This window comes from Saimiri boliviensis, chromosome 12 (assembly GCF_048565385.1).
Source record: "Saimiri boliviensis isolate mSaiBol1 chromosome 12, mSaiBol1.pri, whole genome shotgun sequence".
In the NCBI taxonomy this organism is placed as follows: Eukaryota; Metazoa; Chordata; class Mammalia; order Primates; family Cebidae; genus Saimiri; species Saimiri boliviensis.
The window spans coordinates 20,073,706-20,095,213 of NC_133460.1; the positions used below are offsets into that span (position 1 = coordinate 20,073,706).

Here is a 21,508-nt window from a genome sequence, read left to right on the forward strand (position 1 = left end):
CCAATGTTAAGAAAAAAGGGGCTGGGCTGGGGAGATTATTTTAGATTAATAGAGATTTAAGGGGGAAAAATCCATGGAATGTGAAATCTGGTTGTTGATGGAATCCTGGTCTGAATAAGCAAGTTATGAAAGACATTTTGGGATCCATGCATGATGACTCACACCTGTAATCCCAACACTTTGGAGGTCAAGGTGGATGGATCACTTGAGGTCAGGAGTTCAAAACCAGCCTGGCCAATACAGTGAAACCCTGCTTCTCCTAAAAATACCAAAAAGTGGCCAGATGTGGTGGCGCATGCCTGTAATCCCAGCTACTCTGAAAGCTGAGGCATGAGAATTGCTTTAACCTTGGAGGTGGAGGTTGCAGTGAGCCGAGATTGTGCCATTGCACTCCAGCCTGGGTAACAAGAGCAAAACTCTGTCTCAAAAAAAAAAGAAAAAAGAAAGAGAGGAAGAAAGGAAGGAAGGGAGGGGGGGAGGGATGGAAGGAAGGAAGGAAAGAGTAAGGGAGAAAGAAAGAGAGAAAGGAAGGAAGGAAGGGCAAAGAAAGGAAGAAGAAAGGAAGGAAGGAAAAGAAAAGAGAAAGAGAAAGGAAGGAAAGAAGGAAGAGAAAGAAAGAGAGAGAAAGGAAGAAAGGAAGAGAGGGAGGGAGGGAGGAAGGAGAGAGAGAAAGAAAAGGTTTGTAGTGAAATCCTATCCTCTATTTATTTTTTAAAGCATAGTAATCTATGTGTCTGTCATCTGTTTATTTTATTTTTTAAATCAAGTATGTATCTATCAATGTTGGTACAGGAAGAAAAAAACAGTCTACAAAGATATATCTCAAACTGGGGAGTTGGACAAAGAAAAAAATATAAAATGAACTTTCTCTTAGTTCTCTTCTACAGTAGGAATTTTTCAAAAGGAACATTGTATTTTATAGCAATAAAAACAAAAAAGAAAGAAAATATAGATCTATAAACACCAACACAAGATGCCCATTGCATATTCCTAAGAAAAAGAAAGAAAGAAAAAAGCAAGTTGTAGATAACATACAACAGATAATTCATCTTTTGTAAGAACAGAAAAGGATGCCTCTGTACATGCACAGAAGTGTCCATATGCTTGCAAAGAAAGAGTGTGGATTAAAAAAAAAAAAACTGTGCAAGGTGGTTGCCTCTGGAGACAGAAATTCCACTATGATGTGTGTGTGTGTGTGTGTGTGTGTATGTGTGTGTGTGTGTGTTACTTTGCAGGAAAATACTTTATTGATTGATTGATTGATTGATTGATTGCCTCACTCTGTTGCCCAGGCTGGAGTGCGGTGGGGCAGTCTTGCCTCACTGCAACCTCTATCTCCTGGGCTCAAGCGATCCTCCCACTTTAGCCTCCCGGGTATGCACCACCTTGCCCTGCTAATTTTTGTATTTTTGTAGAGATGGAGTTTCGCTATGTTGCCCAGGCTGGTCTACAACTCCTGAGCTCAAGCAATTCACCTGCGTTGGCCTCCCAATGTGCTGGAATTACAGGCACGCATCACCATCCAGTTGCCCAGTCAGAAAATATTTTAAACATCCCCTTTCCCCGTCATTGACCCCCAGGCAAAATGGGAAGTGTGAGTGGTTGACCGGCAAGACATGTCCCTGGGTTTCCAAGGTGGCTGGTGCACTTGAGGTAGGGAAAATGGAGAACTTACCACCCCAGTGAAAAACTCCAACCCAGTGAACTGGAGGGTGTTCTTTTCGGCCACGGTAAACTGAGGGATTATGATGAAGCTGAAGTTCAAGACGAATGAGAAAATGTTGAATTTCAAAAGCCATCTCAGAAAGTTGAAATAGGAGAGAACGCTGGTTCCAAACTTGCCTCCGATGATTTTCAGCGTCTTCTGCCACAGGCTGATGGAATTGAGAATTTCTGACAGGCTGCTCTTGGATCTCCGATAAGCCTGGAGCCAGGATTCAAAACAGGTGGCTTGCTGTTCACTCGACAGATATTGACTGAGCAGGTGCCATAATAACAGAAACGGCCACCATGTCTGGAGTATTGTTAAGTGCAGGCAACATGCTAGGCATGTTTACAAATGTTATCTCAACCCTAAGGTGGAGCTATTTGGACTTCCCAGGTTTGCTGTTGAAGGTGCCACTCCCAATGGCTGAGATGGCCAATGAACTCAGCAACCTCTTAGTTCTTCCCCACGCCACCTTTTCCCACACTTTAACCAACCTGATGGCTTCAGGCAATGAAATAGCTCTGATTCTGGGTCTTCACCTTGAGTCCCCTTTCATCCTCATTCCCCTCCCTGTTTTCACCCTCTTGCTGTGCCCATTTTACTGACTTACCTGTGAAATGGAGTGCAGACACTGAACACAGCAATTAAGCTGAAGGATATGATGGGACTGTTTGCTTTTTTCTTTGTCAACTATTTTCCTGTAGGGAATAGCAAGAGAAAGTGAAAGATACAAATGTTGTAACTCATTCATTCAAAAAATAGTTACATGGTGGCTCATGCCTGTAATCCCAACACTTTGGAAGGCTGAGGCAACAGGATCACTGAGGCCAGGAGTTCAAGACCAGCCTGAATAACATAGTGGGACCTTGTCTCTATTTAAAAAAAAAACAAAAACCAAAAGCTGGGTGTGGTGGTGTCTGGCTATATAGTTCCAGCTACTCTAGAGGCTGTAGTGGGTGGATCACTTAGGCCCAAAAGTTTTGAGGCTGCAGTGAGCTATGATCACACCATTGTAGTCCAGCAGCCTGGGCAACAGAACAAGATCTTTTTTTTTTTTTTTTTTTTTGAGATGAAGTCTCACTCTATCACCCAGGGTGGAGTGCAGTGGCATAATCATGGCTCACTGCAGCCTCTGCCTCCCAGCTTCAAGCGATTCTCTGCCTCAGCCTCCTGAGTAGCTGGGATTATAATTGCACACAACCACACCTGGCAAACTTTTGTCTTTTTAGTAGAGACAGGATTTCACCATGTTGGCCAGTCTGGTCTTGAACTCCTGGCCTCAAGTGATCCATCTGCCTAAGCCTTCCAAAGTACTGGGAGAACAGGCATGAGCCACTGTGCCCAGCTGAGACCACATTTCTTAAAAAAAAAAAAAAAAAAAGTTATTGAGTTCCTATGATGTGTGGGGCACCATCCCAACTGTTAAGACAACAATTTCTTTGGTTTATGGAGCTGACATCCTAGTTGAAAGCGAAAGATAGTAAGCGATAAAAAAAAATAAGAAAGTGGATAAATGGTCTGATGGTTTTATAAAGGGCAGTTCCCCTGCACATGCTGTCTTGCCCACTGCCATGTAAGACATACCTCTGCTCTTCCTTCTTCTTCCGTCATTATCATGAGGCTTCCCCTGCTGTGTGGAACTGAGTCCATTAAACCTCTTTCCTTTATAAATTACTCAGTCTCAGGTATGTCATTATTAGGAGTGTGAGAACAGAATAATACAGGTTCTCAACCCAGGGCGATTTTGCCCCCACACAGTTGGCCATGTCTGGAAACTTTTTTGGTTGTGGAACTAAACTTTTTTGGTTATGGAACTTCACTAAAGAGTGGAGAAGGGGTGCTACTGACATCAACTACACAGAGATCAGAGACACTGCTGCACGCCCTACGATGAACAAAACAGCTCCCATGACAGAGACAGATCTAGCCCTACGATGTTACTTGTACTGAGACTGAGATATCCTACTATAAGGTCTTTGGAACGCTTATTCAGTGACAGAGGGAGCCATGCAGAGTTTGAAATGGAAGAGTGTTTTCAGAAAGACACTGTCACAATTGGTCCCCTTACCCTTCCATGAACTCACCACGTTTGCTCTGTTCTGGTTCTCTCCTGGCTTTCTGTGGTCCACCTCGAAGGCCCACCCCAATGTCACTGTCTACTGCCTTTCAATGCCCCGCTCAAACGCCCCCTCTGTCCATTTTTCCCCAGAAAAGTTAGGGAGGGCAGACCTTTCTGGTCCTCATGTTGTAATCTCTTTCTATTTTAACTCGGCCTGATCTGCTTTCTGTCATTTGTAATGTACTCGTTGACAATTCTATTCCCTGCTGCCAGGCTTTGAAATTTATCTTTGAAACCTCAGAAGATCCTGCATCCTTGAATCATTTACTGGTAATTACTGTTCCTTCCACTCTACTAGCTTCTGCCAACTAACTCAAATTGAAAAAAAAAAAAAGCAACAATTAATGTAAACTTTAAAGGCTAAAACAGCCCTTACATTTGGGTTTTGAGTTCCTGAGCTTATAAAACTCCTAAGGTCTTTATTTTTTTTTCTTTTATTTTTTTTGAGATGGAGTCTTGTTCTGTCACCCAGGCTGAAGTACAGTGGCACAATCTTGGCTCACTGAAACTTCTACCTCCCAGGTTCAAGCAATTCTCCTGTCTCAGCCTCCTGAGTAGCTGGGATTACAGGAGCATGCCACCATATCTAGGTAATTTTTGTATTTTTAGTAGAGACAGGGTTTCATGTTGGCCAGGCTGGTCTCGAACTCCTGACCTGTGATCCACCCACTTCAGCCTCCCAAAGTGCTGGGATTATAGGCGTGAGTCACTGCACCTGGTTGGTCTTTATTTTTTAAGTAAACTTTCTATATAGCGTAGTTTGAGATTTACAAAAGACAGTTTTTTTGTAAAGTTGCAAAGACAGTACAGAAAGTTTCCATATACCATTCACCAGGTTTCCCCTGTTAATATTTTACATTTCCATGTTAGGTTTGTCAAAACTAAGATACCAGTATTGATACATTACTATTACCTAAACTCCAAACTCTTCAAATTTTACTAGCTTTTACACCAGTGTCCATTTTCTATTTCAGGATCTCATCCAGGATGCCACATTGCATTTACTTGTCATGTCTCTCTTTTTTAATTTTCATTTTTTTAAAAGATGGGGTCTCACTGTGATGTCCAAGATGGTCTCGAACTCCTGGGCTCAACTAATCCCACCACCTTGGCCTCTCAAAGTGTTGGGATCACAGGCATGAGCCACCACGCTGGCCTGTCATGTCTCTTTTTTTTTTTTTTTTTTTTTTTTTGAGATGGCGTTTAACTCTTGTTACCTAGGCTGGAGTGCAATGGCGTGATCTCGGCTCACCACAACCTCCGCCTCCTGGGTTTAGGCAATTCTCCTGCCTCAGCCTCCTGAGTAGCTGGGATTACAGGCACACGCCACCATGCCCAGCTAATTTTTTGTATTTTTAGTAGGGATGGGGTTTCACCATGTTGACCAGGATGGTCTCGATCTCTTGACCTCGTGATCCACCCGCCTCGGCCTCCCAAAGTGCTGGGATTACAGGCTTGATCCACCACGCCCGGCCTGTCACGTCTCTTTGGAACTTTCTAGTCTATGACAGTTTCTCAGACTTGCCCTGTTTTTGATGATTTTGACAGTTTTTTCTTTTTATTTTGTTTTTGAGATGGAGTTGTGCTCTGCCGCCCAGGTTGGAGTGCAGTGGTGCAATCTCAGCTCATTGCAACCTCCACCTTCTGGGTTCAAGTGATTCTTCTCCTTCAGCCTTCTGAGTAGCTGGGACTACAGGCGCATGCCACCATGGCCAGCTAATTTTTTTTTGTATTTTCAGTAGAGACAGGGTTTCACTTAGCCAGAATGGTCTTGATCTCCTGACCTCATGATGCGCCTGCCTCAGCTTCCCAAAGTGCTGGGATTATAGGTGTGAGCCACTGCACCCAGCAACTTCGACAGTTTCAAGGGGTACTGGTCGAGCATTTTGTAGAATGTCCTTCAGTTGGGATTTCCCTAATGTTTTTTGTTGTTTAGACTGGGGTTGTGGGTTTTAGGACACAGCAGCACAGAGGAGACGTGTTTTTCCCATCACATGACCTATCTTTGGGTATGTTAACCTTGAGTCTTGGCCAAGGCAGTATTAGGCAGACTCTCCCCTGGAAAGTGACTCCACTTTCTTTCTTCCATGCCCTACTCTTTGGAAGTAGCTCACCAAGCAGAGCTCACACTCCAGCCCAGGAGCAGGAATTAAGCTGTAGCTCCCGGAGAAAGGAGTATCTACATAGAGTCTTTGAAATTTTTCTGTTAGGAGGATTTGTCTTTTCTATTGCACTTAATTATTTCTTATCTTTTTGAGATGGAGCAACAGTAGAAGATTGAGGTTCATGTGAAATCTGGGAAAGAAGAAAAGCCTTTGGTCCATACCTAAGGTTCCTTTTCTCTTCCATGGTCCTTGGCTGGTTCCTGATGGCTTTAATTCTGTCTCTGGATGTCATGGGTATGAGAGATGCAATTAACTTCTGTCCTATGGAAGAAATTAATGGAGTTTAATTTCTTTTTTCTTTGACAGAATCATAACACTAAAATGGGGTACTGAAGTCAGAGATGTTTTTATAAGAACACAAGGAAAGAAGAATATACGGACTTGGGGATCTCAAAGATCACAAAGGAAAACAACAAAAAGACACATAGATGTGTTAAAGCTCAAAGCCAGAGCAAATGAATAGTGACAGCACTCTATTCTAATTCAGTGTTTTTCTCTTTCCTGTAACAAAAATCATTTAGCAAAGTCAACAAGATCCTGCATATTTGGTCAGCCTATCTGTTTTGTTTTTTTTTTGTTTTTTTTTTTTTTTTTGAGACAGAGTCTTCCTGTGTCACCCAGACTAGAGTGCAGTGGCACAATCACAGCTCACTGCAATGCTGATCTCCTGGGCTTAACCAATCCTCCCACTTCAGCCTCCCAAAGTGTTGTGATTACAGGCATGCACCACCGTGTCTGGCTAATTTTTTTATTTTTGTGAAGTTGAGGTCTCACTACATTTTCCAGGCTGGTCTTGAACTCCTGGGCTCAAGCAATCCTCTCACCTCACCCTCCAGAGTAGCTGGGACTACATGTACATACCATGACAACCAGCTAATTTTTTTTTTTTTTGTCGAGATGGGGTCTTGCTATGTTGCCCAAGCTAGTTTCCAACTTCTGACCTCAAGAGATTCTCCCACCTCAGCCTCTCAAAGTGCTGGGATTACAGGTGTGAGCCACCATGCCTGGATCTCTTGCTTTAATATCCCACATCTCTTCCTTTTGCCTCTGATCCCAGATACAAGAGACTTCACATTCCTTGACTATTGTTGAATGCTCTTCCACCTCCCCAGAAGTACACCCTTCTTTTGTTCTGCTAACTCATATTCACATTTGCAGTCAATGTCGCAGACGCTATTGGTCATCCACCCCAAATTTATTTCCTTTTGTTAATGGAATCCCAATTGTGTTTAGGAATCTACCTGCCTCCCTTACATGGCCCTGAGCTTTCTCGAGGTGGAGCCCATCCCCAGGCCCAAAGAGCAAGTCTTAGTCTAAGTGAACCAATCCCCACGGCCCTGTCCCCTGCAGCAGAGGCATGTGACACAGCATTAACCAATGTCCTCTGAGAGGTGGTCTGCTGCTGAGAAATTTCTCAGAAAAGGTTTCTTCCTTCTAAACAAACAAAAACAAAACAAAACAAAACAGAAACAAGAAAAGAACAGATGTCTCTTCCTCTGATTATTGTGGTATCTGCATGTGATGCAAGAAATGTTGTTGCTATCCTGTGACAAACAAGCTAGCCAGTGGGGCAGTGACACCATGCTGAGGGTGGCTGAGGGACGGAGGGAGCAGACTGGCTCCGTGGTCACAGCATGGGGCTAGAACTGCCCACCAGGAAATACCATGGTCATTGTAATGACACAGTTGAGGTATAAGGGGAATCCCCAAAAGAGGACCACCAAATCTCTCTGCTGAAGATGAGCAATTTGTGCCTCTCCTGGGATGGAAGGGTGAGTAGACTGAGGGGAAGAAAGATGGAAGAGGGAAATATACAGGGCTGCAGGGAGCCGGCAGTGTGAGAGGTGATGCCCTATCTTCACTAAAGGGGCTAAACCCACTAAATGCTTTGTGTAAGAAAAAGGATGTTTTTCTTCTTCCTGAAATCATTGAAAGCCGCTAGGCTTTATGCCTGGAATACTGTGGGGGTAAAACAGAAGGAGCATCTCTGGGCCAGGCACGGTGGCTCACAACTGTAATCCCAGCACTTTGGGAGGCTGAGGTGGGTGTATCACCTGAGGTCGGGAGTTTGAAACCAGCCTGATCAACATGGAGAAACGCTGTCTCTACTAAAAATACAAAATTAGCTGGATGTGGTGGCTCATGTCTGTAATCCCAGCTACTCAGGAGGCTGAGGCAGGATAATTGCTTGAACCCGGGAGGCATAGGTTGCAGTGAGCCAAGATCGAGCCTTTGCACTCCAGCCTGGATGACAGATTGAAACTCCATCTAAAAAAAAACAAAAACAAAAGCAAAAAAAAGAATGCAGGCTTGAGGCCAGAGGCCAGGCGTGGTGGCTCACACCTTCTGTTATCCATCCCAGTACTTTGGGAAGCCAAGGTGGGCAGATCACCTGAGGCCAGGAGTTTGAGACAAGCTTGGCCAACACGGTAAAACCCCATCTTCACTAAAAATACAAAAATTAGCAGGGCATGGTGGCATGTGCCTATAATCTCAGCTACTCCACAGGCTGGGGGCATGAGAATCGCTTAAACCTGGGAAGCAGAGGTTGCAATGAGCCGAGATTGCGCCACTCACACTCCAGCGAAGTGACAGCAAGATTTTGTCTCAAAAAAAAAAAAAAAAAAAAAAAAAAAAGGAGTCGTCTTGGGAATTAGATAGACCTGTATTTGGGCCCCAGATCTTCCAGGTCACTAAATTTATCTGAGCTTCAGTTTTCTCATCAAGCACATGGAATCGCCTGCCTCCAAAGTGTGGAGTGCAGGGGAAACATAAAACCCAACTCGATAGGTAGCAAAAAGCAGGTGCTGTGCGGAGCACAAGTCATATGAAATAAGTTTGATCAAAGTAAGTGCTGTTAGGGATGTCTTAAAGTGATCCCTGCCTTTGTCCTTCGCATCCTTCGTTTACCCACAAACACTTTCACTCCTCCATATTACTTGTCTTTTTTTTTTTTTTTTTTTTTTATAAAGAGACAGGCTCTTACTCTGTCACCCAGGCTGGGTTTCAGTGGTGCCATCAGAGCTCACTGCAGCCTCCAACTCCTGGGCTCAAGCAATCCTCCCACCTCAGCCTCCTGAGTAGCTGGGACCACAGGTGAGCACCATCATGCCTGGTTATTATTTTTAAATTTTTTTTTATAGCAATGGAGTCTCCCTATGTTGCTTAGGCTAGTCTCAAACTCCTGGGCTCAAGTGATCTTCCTACCTTGGCGTCCCAAAGAAGTAGGATTACAGGTGTGAGCCACCACGCCTGGACCCACTTGATATCTTAAAAGTAAAATATGCTGTGGACATGTGGAAGCCCTCTTTCCTACTGCTCTAACTCCTCTTCCCCAACATTTCACTACCTTGAAGAGTTTCATGTGAAGAACCTGGAGTGTCTATGCCCATGCATTCTAGGCTATGAAGGGTCTGAGACCTCGATTCATTCAAAGGTGTTGAAAACCGCAGCACCCGGTTGCCCTTTCGGTCATTCCTTTTGCTGACTGTCTGGGAGTCTGTCACATCGATGTCAGATATTGATGAAACCATGTTGATGCTTGTATCTAGCAGCACCTTTTCCTGAAAAACCTGATTTAAGGATGGGTGGCTTTGGACCCCAGCGGAAACATTCTCAACCTCTATGACGATTTCATTCACGTGGTCATCGGACAGCATCTCCTGCCTCCCGCAAGCCTTCTTCTCCACTGGGGTGGGCTTCCTGAGACTTCATCCAGCAGTCACACCGGCATTGACTGGGACTCGCAGGGAAAAAGTGATGATGACCACAAAGGGATACAACATTCACATTTTTTAAAATGCCAGGATGAGCTCACCAAAGCCAGCCCTGCATAAATCACAACATAACTCCCTGCATCTACGCCCAGAGGCGTTTTCTCAAGAGGAGGAGTGTTTTCCTGCAGAGAATTCTGTCTTGGTAGCTAGGCAAGAAATCTAAAACAGAATCTTTCATTTGAGACAACGGGATTCTAGAAACAGAAGGGAGATATTTTTCTAAACGACTCATAGTCAAAAGGGCAAGATTTTTTTTTTTTTTAAATTTAGTGCCTCTGGCTTAGAACTTATATTTTATAATTTTATATGCCTGTAGAAATCCACATAGGTTTACAGAGATGCAATTATTATCTCCTGATGCCTTAGGTGGTGGACTCTGCTATTTGTCTGCCTCTCAGTGTACATTTTCCTTTTTTCTCATAACCAGCAAAAGCTCATTTCCCATGCAGATGCAGTGCTCAAAGTCTCCCAGCATTCTCTGCGGCTGAGGGAGGACCTGTGACCCAGTTTTAGCCAACGAGACTGTGGCTTCCAGGAATGCTCTTTCAAAGGGGACAGTTTGCCTGGGTTCACAATTTGCCCGTCACCAGTCCTCCTCCAGACATTTAGAAAACAAGAGAACAAACGTTCACTTGCTAAGGATGGTAAAGTAAAAGGCTGCAGAAGGCTCTTCAGTCCTGGAGGGCATCATGCATGGAGCTGCTGTACAAACTGTGCACTTCCTTCATCCACGCTTTTTTTTTTTTTAATTTTCATTTATTTATTTAAAGACAGAGTCTTTCTCTATTGCCCAGGCTGGAGTGCAGTGGCATGATCTCAGCTCACTGTAGCCTCTGCCGCCTTGGTTCAGGCAATTTTCCTGCCTCAGCAAATTATTGTATTTTTTACAGAGATGACGTTTCACCATATTGGCCAGGCTGGTCTCAAACTCCTGACCTGAAGTGATTCTCCTGCCTCAGCCTCCCAAAGTGCTGGGATTACAGGCATGAGCCACCTCACGTTAAAAAAAAAAAAAAAAAAAGTACAAAATTTTAAACTTTTTTTTTTTTTTTTTAAGAGATGAGGTCTTGCTCTGTCACCCTGTCACCCAGGCTGGAATGCAATGGCGTGATCATAACACACTGCAGCCTTGATCTCCTGAGTTCAAGCAATCCTCCTGCTTCAGCCTCCTGAATAGCTGGGACCACAGGGGAACCACCATGCCTCCTGGGTACAAGTGATTCTCAGCTGGGCCTCCCAAGTAGCTGGGGTTATAGGCATGTACCACCATCCCTGGCTAATTTTTGTATTTTTAGTAGAGAGAGAGTTTCGCCATGTTGGCCAGTCTGGTCTGAAACTCCTGACCTCAAATGATCTGCCCAGCTAGGCCTCCCAAAGTGCTGGGATTATAGGCATAAGCCATCATGCTCAGCCAATTTTTCTATTTTTCATAGAGATGGGGTTTCATCACGTTGCTCAGCCTGGTCTCAAACCTCTGAACTCAAGTGATCTGCCCACCTCAGCCTCCAAAAGTCCTGGAATTACAGGTGTGAGCCACCGCGCCCAGCCTGGGCTATGATTTAGTTGTATGTGGTTTGTGAATCAGATTCAACACAAAGAAAAAATGATGAAGACAGCCAGGTTCATCTTTTGGTCCTCTATTTCTTTACTACTCTCTGCCTTTTGGGGACTCTTCTTCTACTAGGGTTCCTGTGATATTATTATTATTATTATAGATAGGTGTATATATATGTATATATTTTATTTTTTTCCCACCCATGGTTTCTGGCTCATAACTCCCAAAGCCCTTGTCATAATGTTAGGATTTTAAGCCTCAGAAAACACAATTTTTCTCCCTGACCTCTTGCCTCTTTTCACTTGCTCTTTTTTCTCCCCAAGGCAGGACCCCAGCCTTCCCCTACCTTCCTGTCTTGGAGTTGGCCATAAAGAAATTTTCCCTCATTTCAGAAGGGGTCCTGCCCCAAACCCTGGAGCGGGGAATGCTACACAGAGAACCCAAGAAGGATCTGAACAGACAGGCCTTGTTGGCTTTCCCCAGTAATCTATTAGTATGAGATCATACACTTTTTGTCCAATCACATTTTTTTTTTAAATGTAGTCTTGCTCTGTCGCCCAGGCTGGAGTGTAGTGGCATGATCTTGGCTCACTACAACCTCTACCCCGAGTTCAAGCGATTCTCCTGCCTCAGCCTCCCAAATAGCTGGGACTATAGGCACTTGCCACCATGTCCAGCTAACATTTGTATTTTTAGTAGAGATGGGGTTTCAACATGTTGGCCAGGCTGGTCTTGAACTCCTGATCTCAGGTGATCCGACTGCCTTGGTCTCCTAAAGTGCTGGGATTACAGGTGTGAGCCCCCGCTCCGGGCTGTTTAATCACATTTCTGCACGGTTGTCAACCATGCCTATGTAACAAAGTCTCTCCACAAAAGGCCCAAGAGGACTGGGTTCAGGGAGTTTTCTGATAGCTGAACATGGGGAGGTTCCTGGAGGGTGGCTCAAAAAAATAATAGGGCATGAAAGCTCTGTGCCCTTTCCCATTTACTTCACCCTATGCATCTCTTCATCTGTGTCCCTTATAATATTCTTTGTAATAAATCAGTAAACATAAGTGTTTCCCAGAGTTTTGTGAACTGCTCCAGCAAATTAACCAAACCCAAGGAGGAGGGCATGGGAAGCCAACTTGAAGCTGGTTGGTCAGAAGTTCTGGGGCCGGGCATGGTGGCTCAGGCCTATAGTCCCAGCACTTTGGAAAGCCAAGGTGGGCAAGTCACTTGAGGTCAAAAGTTTGAGATCAGCCTGGCCAACATGGTGAAACCCCATCTCTACTAAAAAATACAAAAATTAGCGGGGCATGTCGGTGCATGCCTGTAATCCTAGCTACACAGGAGGCTGAGGCACAAGAATCGATTGAACCTGGGATGCAGAGGTTGCAGTGAGCTGAGATGGTGCTGCTGTGCTCCAGCATGGGTAACCAAGTGAGACTCTGTCTCAAAAATATTAATCATCATAAGAGGAAGAAATTCTAGCGGCCTGGACTTGTGGCTGGTATCTGAAGGTAGTATAGTCTTGGGAACTGCACCTTTGTCGTGTGGGATCTGACACTATCTCCAGGTAGACAGTGTCAGAATTAAATTGGAGGACAGCCAGCAATGTTTGCTGTAAAGCTGATTACTTTCTTTGTGTGTGGGAGAAACCTCCACCCATTTTTTCACAGAAGCCTTCTGTGTTGATGGTTGTGGAATGAGAGAACAGAAAACACACTTTGACTGTTTTTATCTGTACAGTCTTCTAACTTCATGCTGGCTAGACAGAGCAGTCATGAAGTTCAAAGGCATTTCTTCTCCCTGATAATTAAAGCCATTCTCAGGGACCAAATCTCTGCCCTGGTGGGGACCAAATAAAGAGTGTGATCATTTATATCTTGATGGTTTTCCCTTCCAAGTAGCGATATCTAACGGTCCCTGAAAAGGCATACATCTCTTGAAGGAGGAGGCTAATGATTATCTTATAGGCAATGGGGCTGAAAAGCGAGAGTTCTAAGTGGCTTCTCTCCGCATGCATCATTATGTAGATGACCTCATTAATTTATTCCTGTTGCTCACAGATCTGCCTTTTGGCTCCAGCATTCCCTAGTCTCTCTCCTCTGTTGCCTTTTTGTTTTTGTTGTTTGTTTTTGAGACAGGATCTTGCTCTGTCACCTAGGCTAGATCACAGCCCACTGCAGCCTCAGCCTCCCAGGCTCAAGCAATCCTCCCGCCTCAGTCTCCCAAAGTGTTGAGATTACAGGTATAACCACTATGCCTGGCTTATTGCTTCCTTTTCATTTGTTGGTCTCTGCCTCTGATCCAACCTTCATCACCACACACAGTGATCCTTAGACAGCTTCTTAACTGATTGCAGTGCCTTCCATCTTTCACCAGTCGGATTGCTTCCATGCTCCACCATAATAATTACGTGAATACTCAAAAAAATTTTGATCAATGCATCACCCCACCAACACAGACATTAGCCACAGGATAGACAGGTGACCCAGTCTTGTCCCCTATGGTAAAAATGATTGTTCCAAGTGTGGGCATGTGCTCCAGTTAGACTGGGCAGAGTCCTTTCCCTGCATTGGAGAAGGATCCAGGGAGGAAGTAAGACTTCCTAATGAGGTGGCTAAGCAGAGGGCTCATATGGGCCTGCTATTGGCTATGTTCTCTGGCCTGTGGACCAGGCCTGACTCTGATGGAGATGAATGAGGTCTAACCTAAAGAGGAGCTGAGGACCAGGAGTTGAGGACCCAGGACACACCTATACATATAGAACTGAAAAGCAAGTTTTACAAAGATGAAAAATGGATGGAAAACCAGAGTCCCAGTGACACTGAGTTTCCTGAGTTCCCTGATAAAAAATCAGGATTGAGGTTCTGATTTCTGTACTCATTCAACAAGTTAATCTAACAAATATCCCTAAAATACCTACTATGTTCCAGGTACTGTAATAGGTGCTGGAAGGTATTAATATTTCTACTTTCAATTCTTTAAGTTTCCCCCATATGCTTTTACCACATGAGCCAATTAATTCCCCTTGGGCTAATGCCTGTTTGAGTTGGGTTTCTGTCACTTGCAAACAGAAGATGCCTAATAAAGATACCCCAATCCTCAGAAGACAACAAACTATATGTCTAAAAGAAAACTCCATTATGATACGTTAAACAGGTTCTGCATTAGTAACCACAGCGGAGGCCAAGAGGAAGTGGCAATGGCTGGATTGTCTTGGACAACGATCCTTCTCCAGGGTTGACTTTTTGGTCACTGTCCTTTAAGCCTTACTGTATTAGTCTGTTTTCACACTGCTACAAAAATACTGCTTGAGACTGGCTAATTTATAGACAACAGAGGTTTAATTGACTCACAGTTCCTCATGGCTGGAGGGGTTCTAAGGAAACTTACAGACATGGTGGAAGGTAAAGGGGAAAGGTACGTCTCACGTGGCAGCAGGAGAGGGCGAGCGCAGGGGAAGCTGCCACTTTTAAACCAACAGATCTCGAGGGAACTCCCTTACTATCATGAGAACAGCATGGGAGAAACCACCTCCATGATCTAATAATCCCCCACCAGGTCTCTCCTTCAGCCCGTGGGGATTACAATTCGAAATGAGATTTGGGTGAGACACAGAGCCAAACCATAGCACTTACCTTGGGGTGACTTGTGCCAGTCACATTCAGACAATGGTGGGTTTCCATAAGCACGGACAGGACCACTTTCATCTACATAAGCAGGGTTCACTGAAGGGGAGAGGAAGGAGATATTGCCAATCAGTCTCATCGCACTAGACATTACTGGCATGTGATAGCTATGATGCGCTAATAATGGTTAGCCACTGTTAATAAGACCAAGACCTGGTCTTTGAGGTTCTAACAGACTGCTGATTAAGAACCTGGGTGGCAAATAGGACAAAAATACAAAGACAATGCTGTAAAACATAATCAGCCTATATCAATGGTTTTCATTTGACTGAGCCATATTTAAGAATAATTGTTGGCAAGACGAAGTAGCTCACGCCTGTAATCCCAGTGCTTTGGGGAGCCAAGGTAGGAGGATTACTAGAGCCCAAAAGTTTGAGACCGGCCTGGGCAACATAATGAGACCCTGTTTCTATTAAAAAAAAAATTATATATATATACACACACACATATATGTATATATATTTATATATATGTGTATATAAATATATATGTATCTTATTTATATTATCATATATACATATATACATATATATGTATATGATATAAAATATATACTATATATAATAAATATATATATTATATATGTATATATGATATAAAATAAAAAATATATTTTCTATCCTATATTTTATACATTTTTTGTATTTTAATATATTTATATTGTTACATATAATATAAAAATACATATATTAAAATATAAAATATAACATAATTGTATCTTTATTTATATATAAAATATATAATATAAAAATAAAACTACATTAAATATGTATATAAATATATATTTTAAGACAGGTTCTCACTCTGTAACCTAGGCTGGAGTGCAGTGGTGTGACTTCAATTCACTGCAGCTTTGACCTCCCCGGCTCAAGCAATCCTCCCACCTCAGCCTCCTGAGTAGCTGGGACTACAACCATCCATCACCATACCCGGCTAATATTTTGTGTTTTTTGTAGAGATGGGGTTTCACTATGTTGCCCAGGATGGTCTTGAAGTTCTGGGCTCAAACAATCTACCAGCCTTGGTCTCTCAAAGTGTTGGGATTACAGGCGTGAGCCACGGAGCCCAGCAAAAAAAAAAAAAGTGTGTGTATATAAATAATGGTGCACTGAGATCCAGGACACACCTATATATACAGAACTGAAAAGTAAGTTTTACAAAATTATACTTTGACTACATAAACTGTACTCTAACATAGCCTTACTCTAGTCTACTCTTTTTTCTTTTTTTCTGAGACTTGCTGTGTCACCCAGGCTGGAGTGCAGTGGCACAATCTCAGCTCACTGCAACCCCTGCCTCCCAGGTTCAAGTGATTCTCCAGCCTCAGCCTCCCAAGTAGTTGGACTGCAGGCATGTGCCACCATGTCTGGCTAATTTTTGTATTTTTAGTAGAGACAGGGTTTTACCATGTTGGCCAGGTTGGTCCTGAACTGCTGACCTCAGGTAATCTGCCTGCCTCAGACTCCCAAAGTGCTGGGATTACAGGCATGAACCACCACACCCGGCCTAGTCCACTCTTTTCTATTTCATTTTTAAAAATCCATTTCACTATTTGTAATAAGTTATAACTGAGAATCCGAAAAATACTTGTCTGTGTGTACAAAGTTTCCTTCCAGCTCTAGCATTTTATGACACATGAATAAATTTGAAATAGGGCGTGATTTCCTTAGGGACGGAGTTCATCCTAGCATCTGAAGGCTGCAGTGAGCTGAGATTGCACCACTGCACTCCAGCCTGGGTGACAGAGTGGGAGGTTTGTCTCGAAAATAAATAAATAATAGGACCTTCACATAGGCTTATTGGGGGAGTTGAATCAGTGAATACATGTAAAGTAATTAAATAATCCTAGACCAAGTAAACTCTAGTATCTATTAACTGTCATAGATTGTTATTCAGCAAATATTACACTCCCGCTACCTTCTCCACCTTCATCGATATTGGGCTTAATTATGTGACTTGATTTTAACAATGGAATGCAGCAGAAGTAACAGCGTGCCAGTTCCAAGCCAAGGCTTTTAAACTGTGTGTTTCTGCTTGCCACTTTGATCACTTTTAGCTTATGCCATGGGAAGATGTTGGCCTAGGTTGCTCACTGATCCAAGAAGAAGGATGCTAGAACTAAATAGAACCCATGACCTAGAGTCAAGCACAACAACCTCAGCCTAGTTCAGCCACACCCCAATCCCAACCTTGCAGATGCATAAGAAATAAATGCTTGTTTATTGTACAATTCTAGGTTTTTGGAGTTGTTTGTTATGCAGCATTCCTGTGGCAATAGCTAGCTGATACAATTGTTGTTGTTGTTGCTATTAAGTTAGTTAGCATTTTTCAAACACCTACTGTGGGCCAGGCACTGTGACACTAGAAAGAGCACCTGGAGCCTTGGAGGGTGCACAGATGAATACAGGTTCTCCTTAAGGAGTGAACATTTTATCAGGATGGGGTGACACTGGACAAGTGATTGCCAAGGGCTGCAAACTTTGTCCTACAAAGGATCCCAGAGAAGGAAGCTACACTGATCTTTTTTTTTTTTTTTTTTAAGCATTTTAACTTCCAACGTTCTATAAAGCTTGGTGGTCAGGAATCTGTTTGTGCTTGCCCTGATTCAACCCATCAGTAATGCAGGGTAAATAAGACGTCAGGCTCTGGGTAGAGAGAAGGGATTCGATCCTGGCTCTGTCAATTTAGTAAGTGAGTGACTTTGTGCCTGTTTCTTTCTGAGCCTTAGTTTTCCCATCTGTTAAAACAGGAAGAGTGGCAGTCCCTGCTTGAAAGGTTGTACAGATTAAACGAGATAGTAAAAGTCAAGTGCTGGACAGAGACTCCAGGGCATAAGAAACACTCAAGACTTGCTTGCAATTATAGTTCCACTTAACTGGAGTTAGGGCAGTGTATCTTAATCTTGTTTCATTATCAGCCCCCTAAGCAGGGGAGACATTTTTTCCTTATTGCCGACCTCTAAGAAGTTTTAATACCAAAGATACACTGTATATCTGTTTGCATACTATATGTATATCTGTGCTTTATATATCGAAAGAGTGAGATTGTTTTTCTGGCCTTTCAAGAGCAAACTTTCCCGCCTTGGGATTTCTATTGCCCCTAGGGAGGAATGCATAGAATAAAGGTTTGGAATAGCCCTGAGCTGAACAAGTGATATCTCTGCTCTCAAAGGACTATTTCTTTGCTTTCTTCTTCTTCTTTTTTTTTTTTTTTCTTCAAGACAGAGTCTTGTTCTGTCACCCAGGCTGGAGGGCAGTGGCACGATCTTGGCTCACTGCAACCTCTGCCTCCTGAGTTCTTGCGATTCTCCTGCCTCAGACTTCCAAGTAGCTGGGATAACAGGCACCTGCCACCATGCCTGGCTACTTTTTGTATTTTTAGTAAAGATGGGGTTTCACTATATTGGCCAGGCTGGTCTCAAACTCCCGACCTCGTGATCTGCCTGCCTAGGCCTCCCAAAGCCCTGGGATTACAGATGTGAGCCACCATGCCCTACCTTCCCTTCCCTTCCCTCTTTTCTTTCCTTCCTTCCTTCCTTCCTCCCTCCCTCCCTCCTTCTTTTTCTTTCTTCTTTTCTTTTTTCTTTCTTTCTTTTTTTTTTTTTTTTGAGACAGGTCTCACTTTGTCACTGAGGCTGGAGTGCAGTGGTACAAGCATGGCTCGCTGCAGCCTCAACCTCCCAGACTCAAGCGATCCTCCTCTGTCAGTCTCCCAACTAGCTGGGACCCCAGGTGTGCCACCATGCCCAGCTAATTTTTAAAATTAGACCCAGATTGAAAATGTTCTACATGTTAACAGTCAGTGTTTTCATTAGCACAGGGCTATGCGTCCTGTCCCCTCCTCTCTGCCTTCTTCCAAACCTTCCCCACCTCCTCCTAAAGGCTTATCAATCCTCCGTCGGCACCTCCCAGCACTTGGGTCTCTTGTTCTCTTCTTACTAGCTGAACACTTCCTCCCTTTTCTGACCTCCTCAGGCTCCAAATTCCTTTAATATTGCCTGGATTTTTTTCTCTTATGCCATTAAATGGCTTCCTGGAACAAGTCTTTTTTAACTCCTGAAAGTAAGAACTGTTCAGAATTTGCCCAGGCTCAAGCCTGTAATCCCGGCACTTTGGGAGGCCAGTGCTGGAGGATTGCTTAAAGCCAGGAGTTCAAGACAAGCCTGGGCAACATAGCAAGACCCCATCTTTGTCAGGCATAAAAAAAATGTGCCAGGCATGATGGCATGCATCTGCAGTCCCAGCTACTGGGGAGGCGGAGGTGGGAGGATTTCTTGAGCCTAGGAGTTTGAGGCTGCAGTGAGCTGTGATCAGCCTGGGTGACACAGCAAGATCCTGTCTCAAAAAAACAAACAAACAAACAAACAAAAAAACTGATCAGAAGTTCCTTTGCTTCCTGGAGCTAAGCATCTTACCTATACACACAACAAATGATGAGGACAACATGATTTTTCAAATATTAATAGTTTGATTGATAATTTTGTTTAGTCTCTTTTTTTTTTTTTTTTTTTTGAAACAGAGTCTCACTCTTGCCCAGCCTGGAGTGCAGTGGTGTGATCTTGGCTCACCGCAATCTCTGCCTCTTGGATTCAAGTGATTCTTCTGCCTCAGCCTCCCGGGTAGCTGAGATTACAGGTACCTGCCACTGTGCCTGGCTAATTTTTTGTATTTTTAGTAGATACAGGGATTCATCATGTTGACCAGGCTGGTCTACTCCTGACCTCAGGTGATCCACCTGCTTCAGCCTCCCAAAGTGCTGAGATTACAGGTGTGAGCCACCACACCCGGCCTTTTCTTTCTTAATGTGCCACTTTCATTGACCTATTTAGGCTTTAAATAACATTAACTCCCTTTTCCCCCCCGGTAGGTTTTGAACATGTAAGTGCTGATTGTTTCAATGCCTATAGGATATGCTAAACTATAGGTGGCCACTGGCAGCTCACAAAAAAAATGTGATTTCGTTTGCCCACCTCAGTGTTTTTACTTTTAAAAATGATTTTGGAATACATCAACATCAGGTTTCACATAAAACCCCAAATATATGGCTTCTGCTGAAAAATATGAGGATCTTGCCACACTGATCCCACCTTGCCACATAACCACTGTGGACTGAACTTCACCACCTCCGGGAGGCACAGGGTGCACGGGTTCCCATTTCCCACAACACTTACCTGACTTTTATAATTGAAGACAATTAGCTTGGTGTCTCTAAACACTGAATTCTCAACTCTTGTATGTAAAAAACAAAAAAACCAAATGGTCTATGAGATTGGAAGGATACATCAATTCTATTGCCAAGCCTTCTTAATGACTACACCCCTCAATCCACTGATTTTATTTTCTTCCAAGGATATAATCCTGGCTTAATAAATGCTTACCATAGCCATCTCCAGGAACACCTGGCAGAGAGTGCCTATATGAGTTTGCTAGGTCCATGGATGCCATTTCAATCCTTTCAGGGTAATCTTCATTCTCTCCCCAAAGGTTGCCATCACTCCTGTGATGAAATGAGGGCTGGATTGAAGATGTTCTGCTGAGCACCCTAAAATCCCAAAATGATGGATCACTATCCAACCAGGAGTATAGTAAGGATTGTCATGCATGTATCCATCCATCCAGCCATCTATTTATCCATGTATCCATCCATTTGATCATGTATTCATCCATCCATTTATCCATCCATCCATCCATCCATTCTTCCATTTACCCATTCATCCACGCATTGATTCATCCATTTATCCATCTATCCATCCACTCATCCATCCAACCATACATACATTTATCCATCCATCCATCTATCCATGTATCTATCCATTCATTAATGTATCCATTCATCTATCCATCTATTCCATTCCATTCCATTTCACAAATGCAGACTAAGCGCCAATGCTGAGTTAGGGATGGGCCAGGAAGTGAGGATACCAAGAGGAAAACATGGGGTATCTGCCCTCAAGAAGCTCCCAGTACAAGTTGGTACTGCTTCTTAGAAACAGCTATGAGCAATTATACTACAAGTAGAAACTGGTGAGTATCCAAAGACAGGCCCAAGGAGTTGAGAGGAAAGAGTTGACCTATTTAGGCCAACTAAAGAGAGTTTTGGGAGAAATCTACATGGAAAGCTACAAGTGAATAGAGATTGAAAGGATACATAGCGGGAGGGCATTCCAAGGATGAAGAACAGTATAAAAAAAGGTGTGAGGCCAGAAAGCTCCGAATATATAAAGGAAATGCTATGAAAATCAATTAATAATTAATGATTCTTAATTTAATACATATACCAATTCCCAAGCTTCATCCCAGACAATTAAGTCAGAAGCTCTGAAGGTTGGGCCCAGGCATCTGTATTATTTTTAAAGTTCCTCAGATAACTGGGTAACTCTAAGGACCAGCCAAAGTCAAGAACCACTGACCTAGAGTACAGGGTCAAGGCGGGGGACAGACAGGAGACATAAGAGGAGATGAGTCAGGCTGGTCTTTGGCTGGCATCTTACATTAACATGATGTATCCT

The 21,508-nt window shown here is 43.4% G+C and overlaps 1 protein-coding gene across 4 annotated transcripts in view; it reads right to left on the reverse strand.

Annotated features, from left to right (window-relative positions):
• TMC5 (transmembrane channel like 5) overlaps positions 1 to 21,508 on the reverse strand; it is an 88,606-nt gene that overhangs the window by 30,878 nt on the left and 36,220 nt on the right. For 3 of the 4 annotated variants that reach the window (XM_074381986.1, XM_010340725.3, XM_074381985.1), the window contains 5 exons: positions 20,378 to 20,541; positions 14,950 to 15,039; positions 6,154 to 6,253; positions 2,319 to 2,406; positions 1,676 to 1,924 (listed from right to left, as the gene is read on the reverse strand). In XM_074381986.1, the coding sequence (XP_074238087.1) occupies positions 1,676 to 1,924; positions 2,319 to 2,406; positions 6,154 to 6,253; positions 14,950 to 15,039; positions 20,378 to 20,541 (691 nt within the window). The other variant, XM_010340727.3, reaches the window with a different exon arrangement.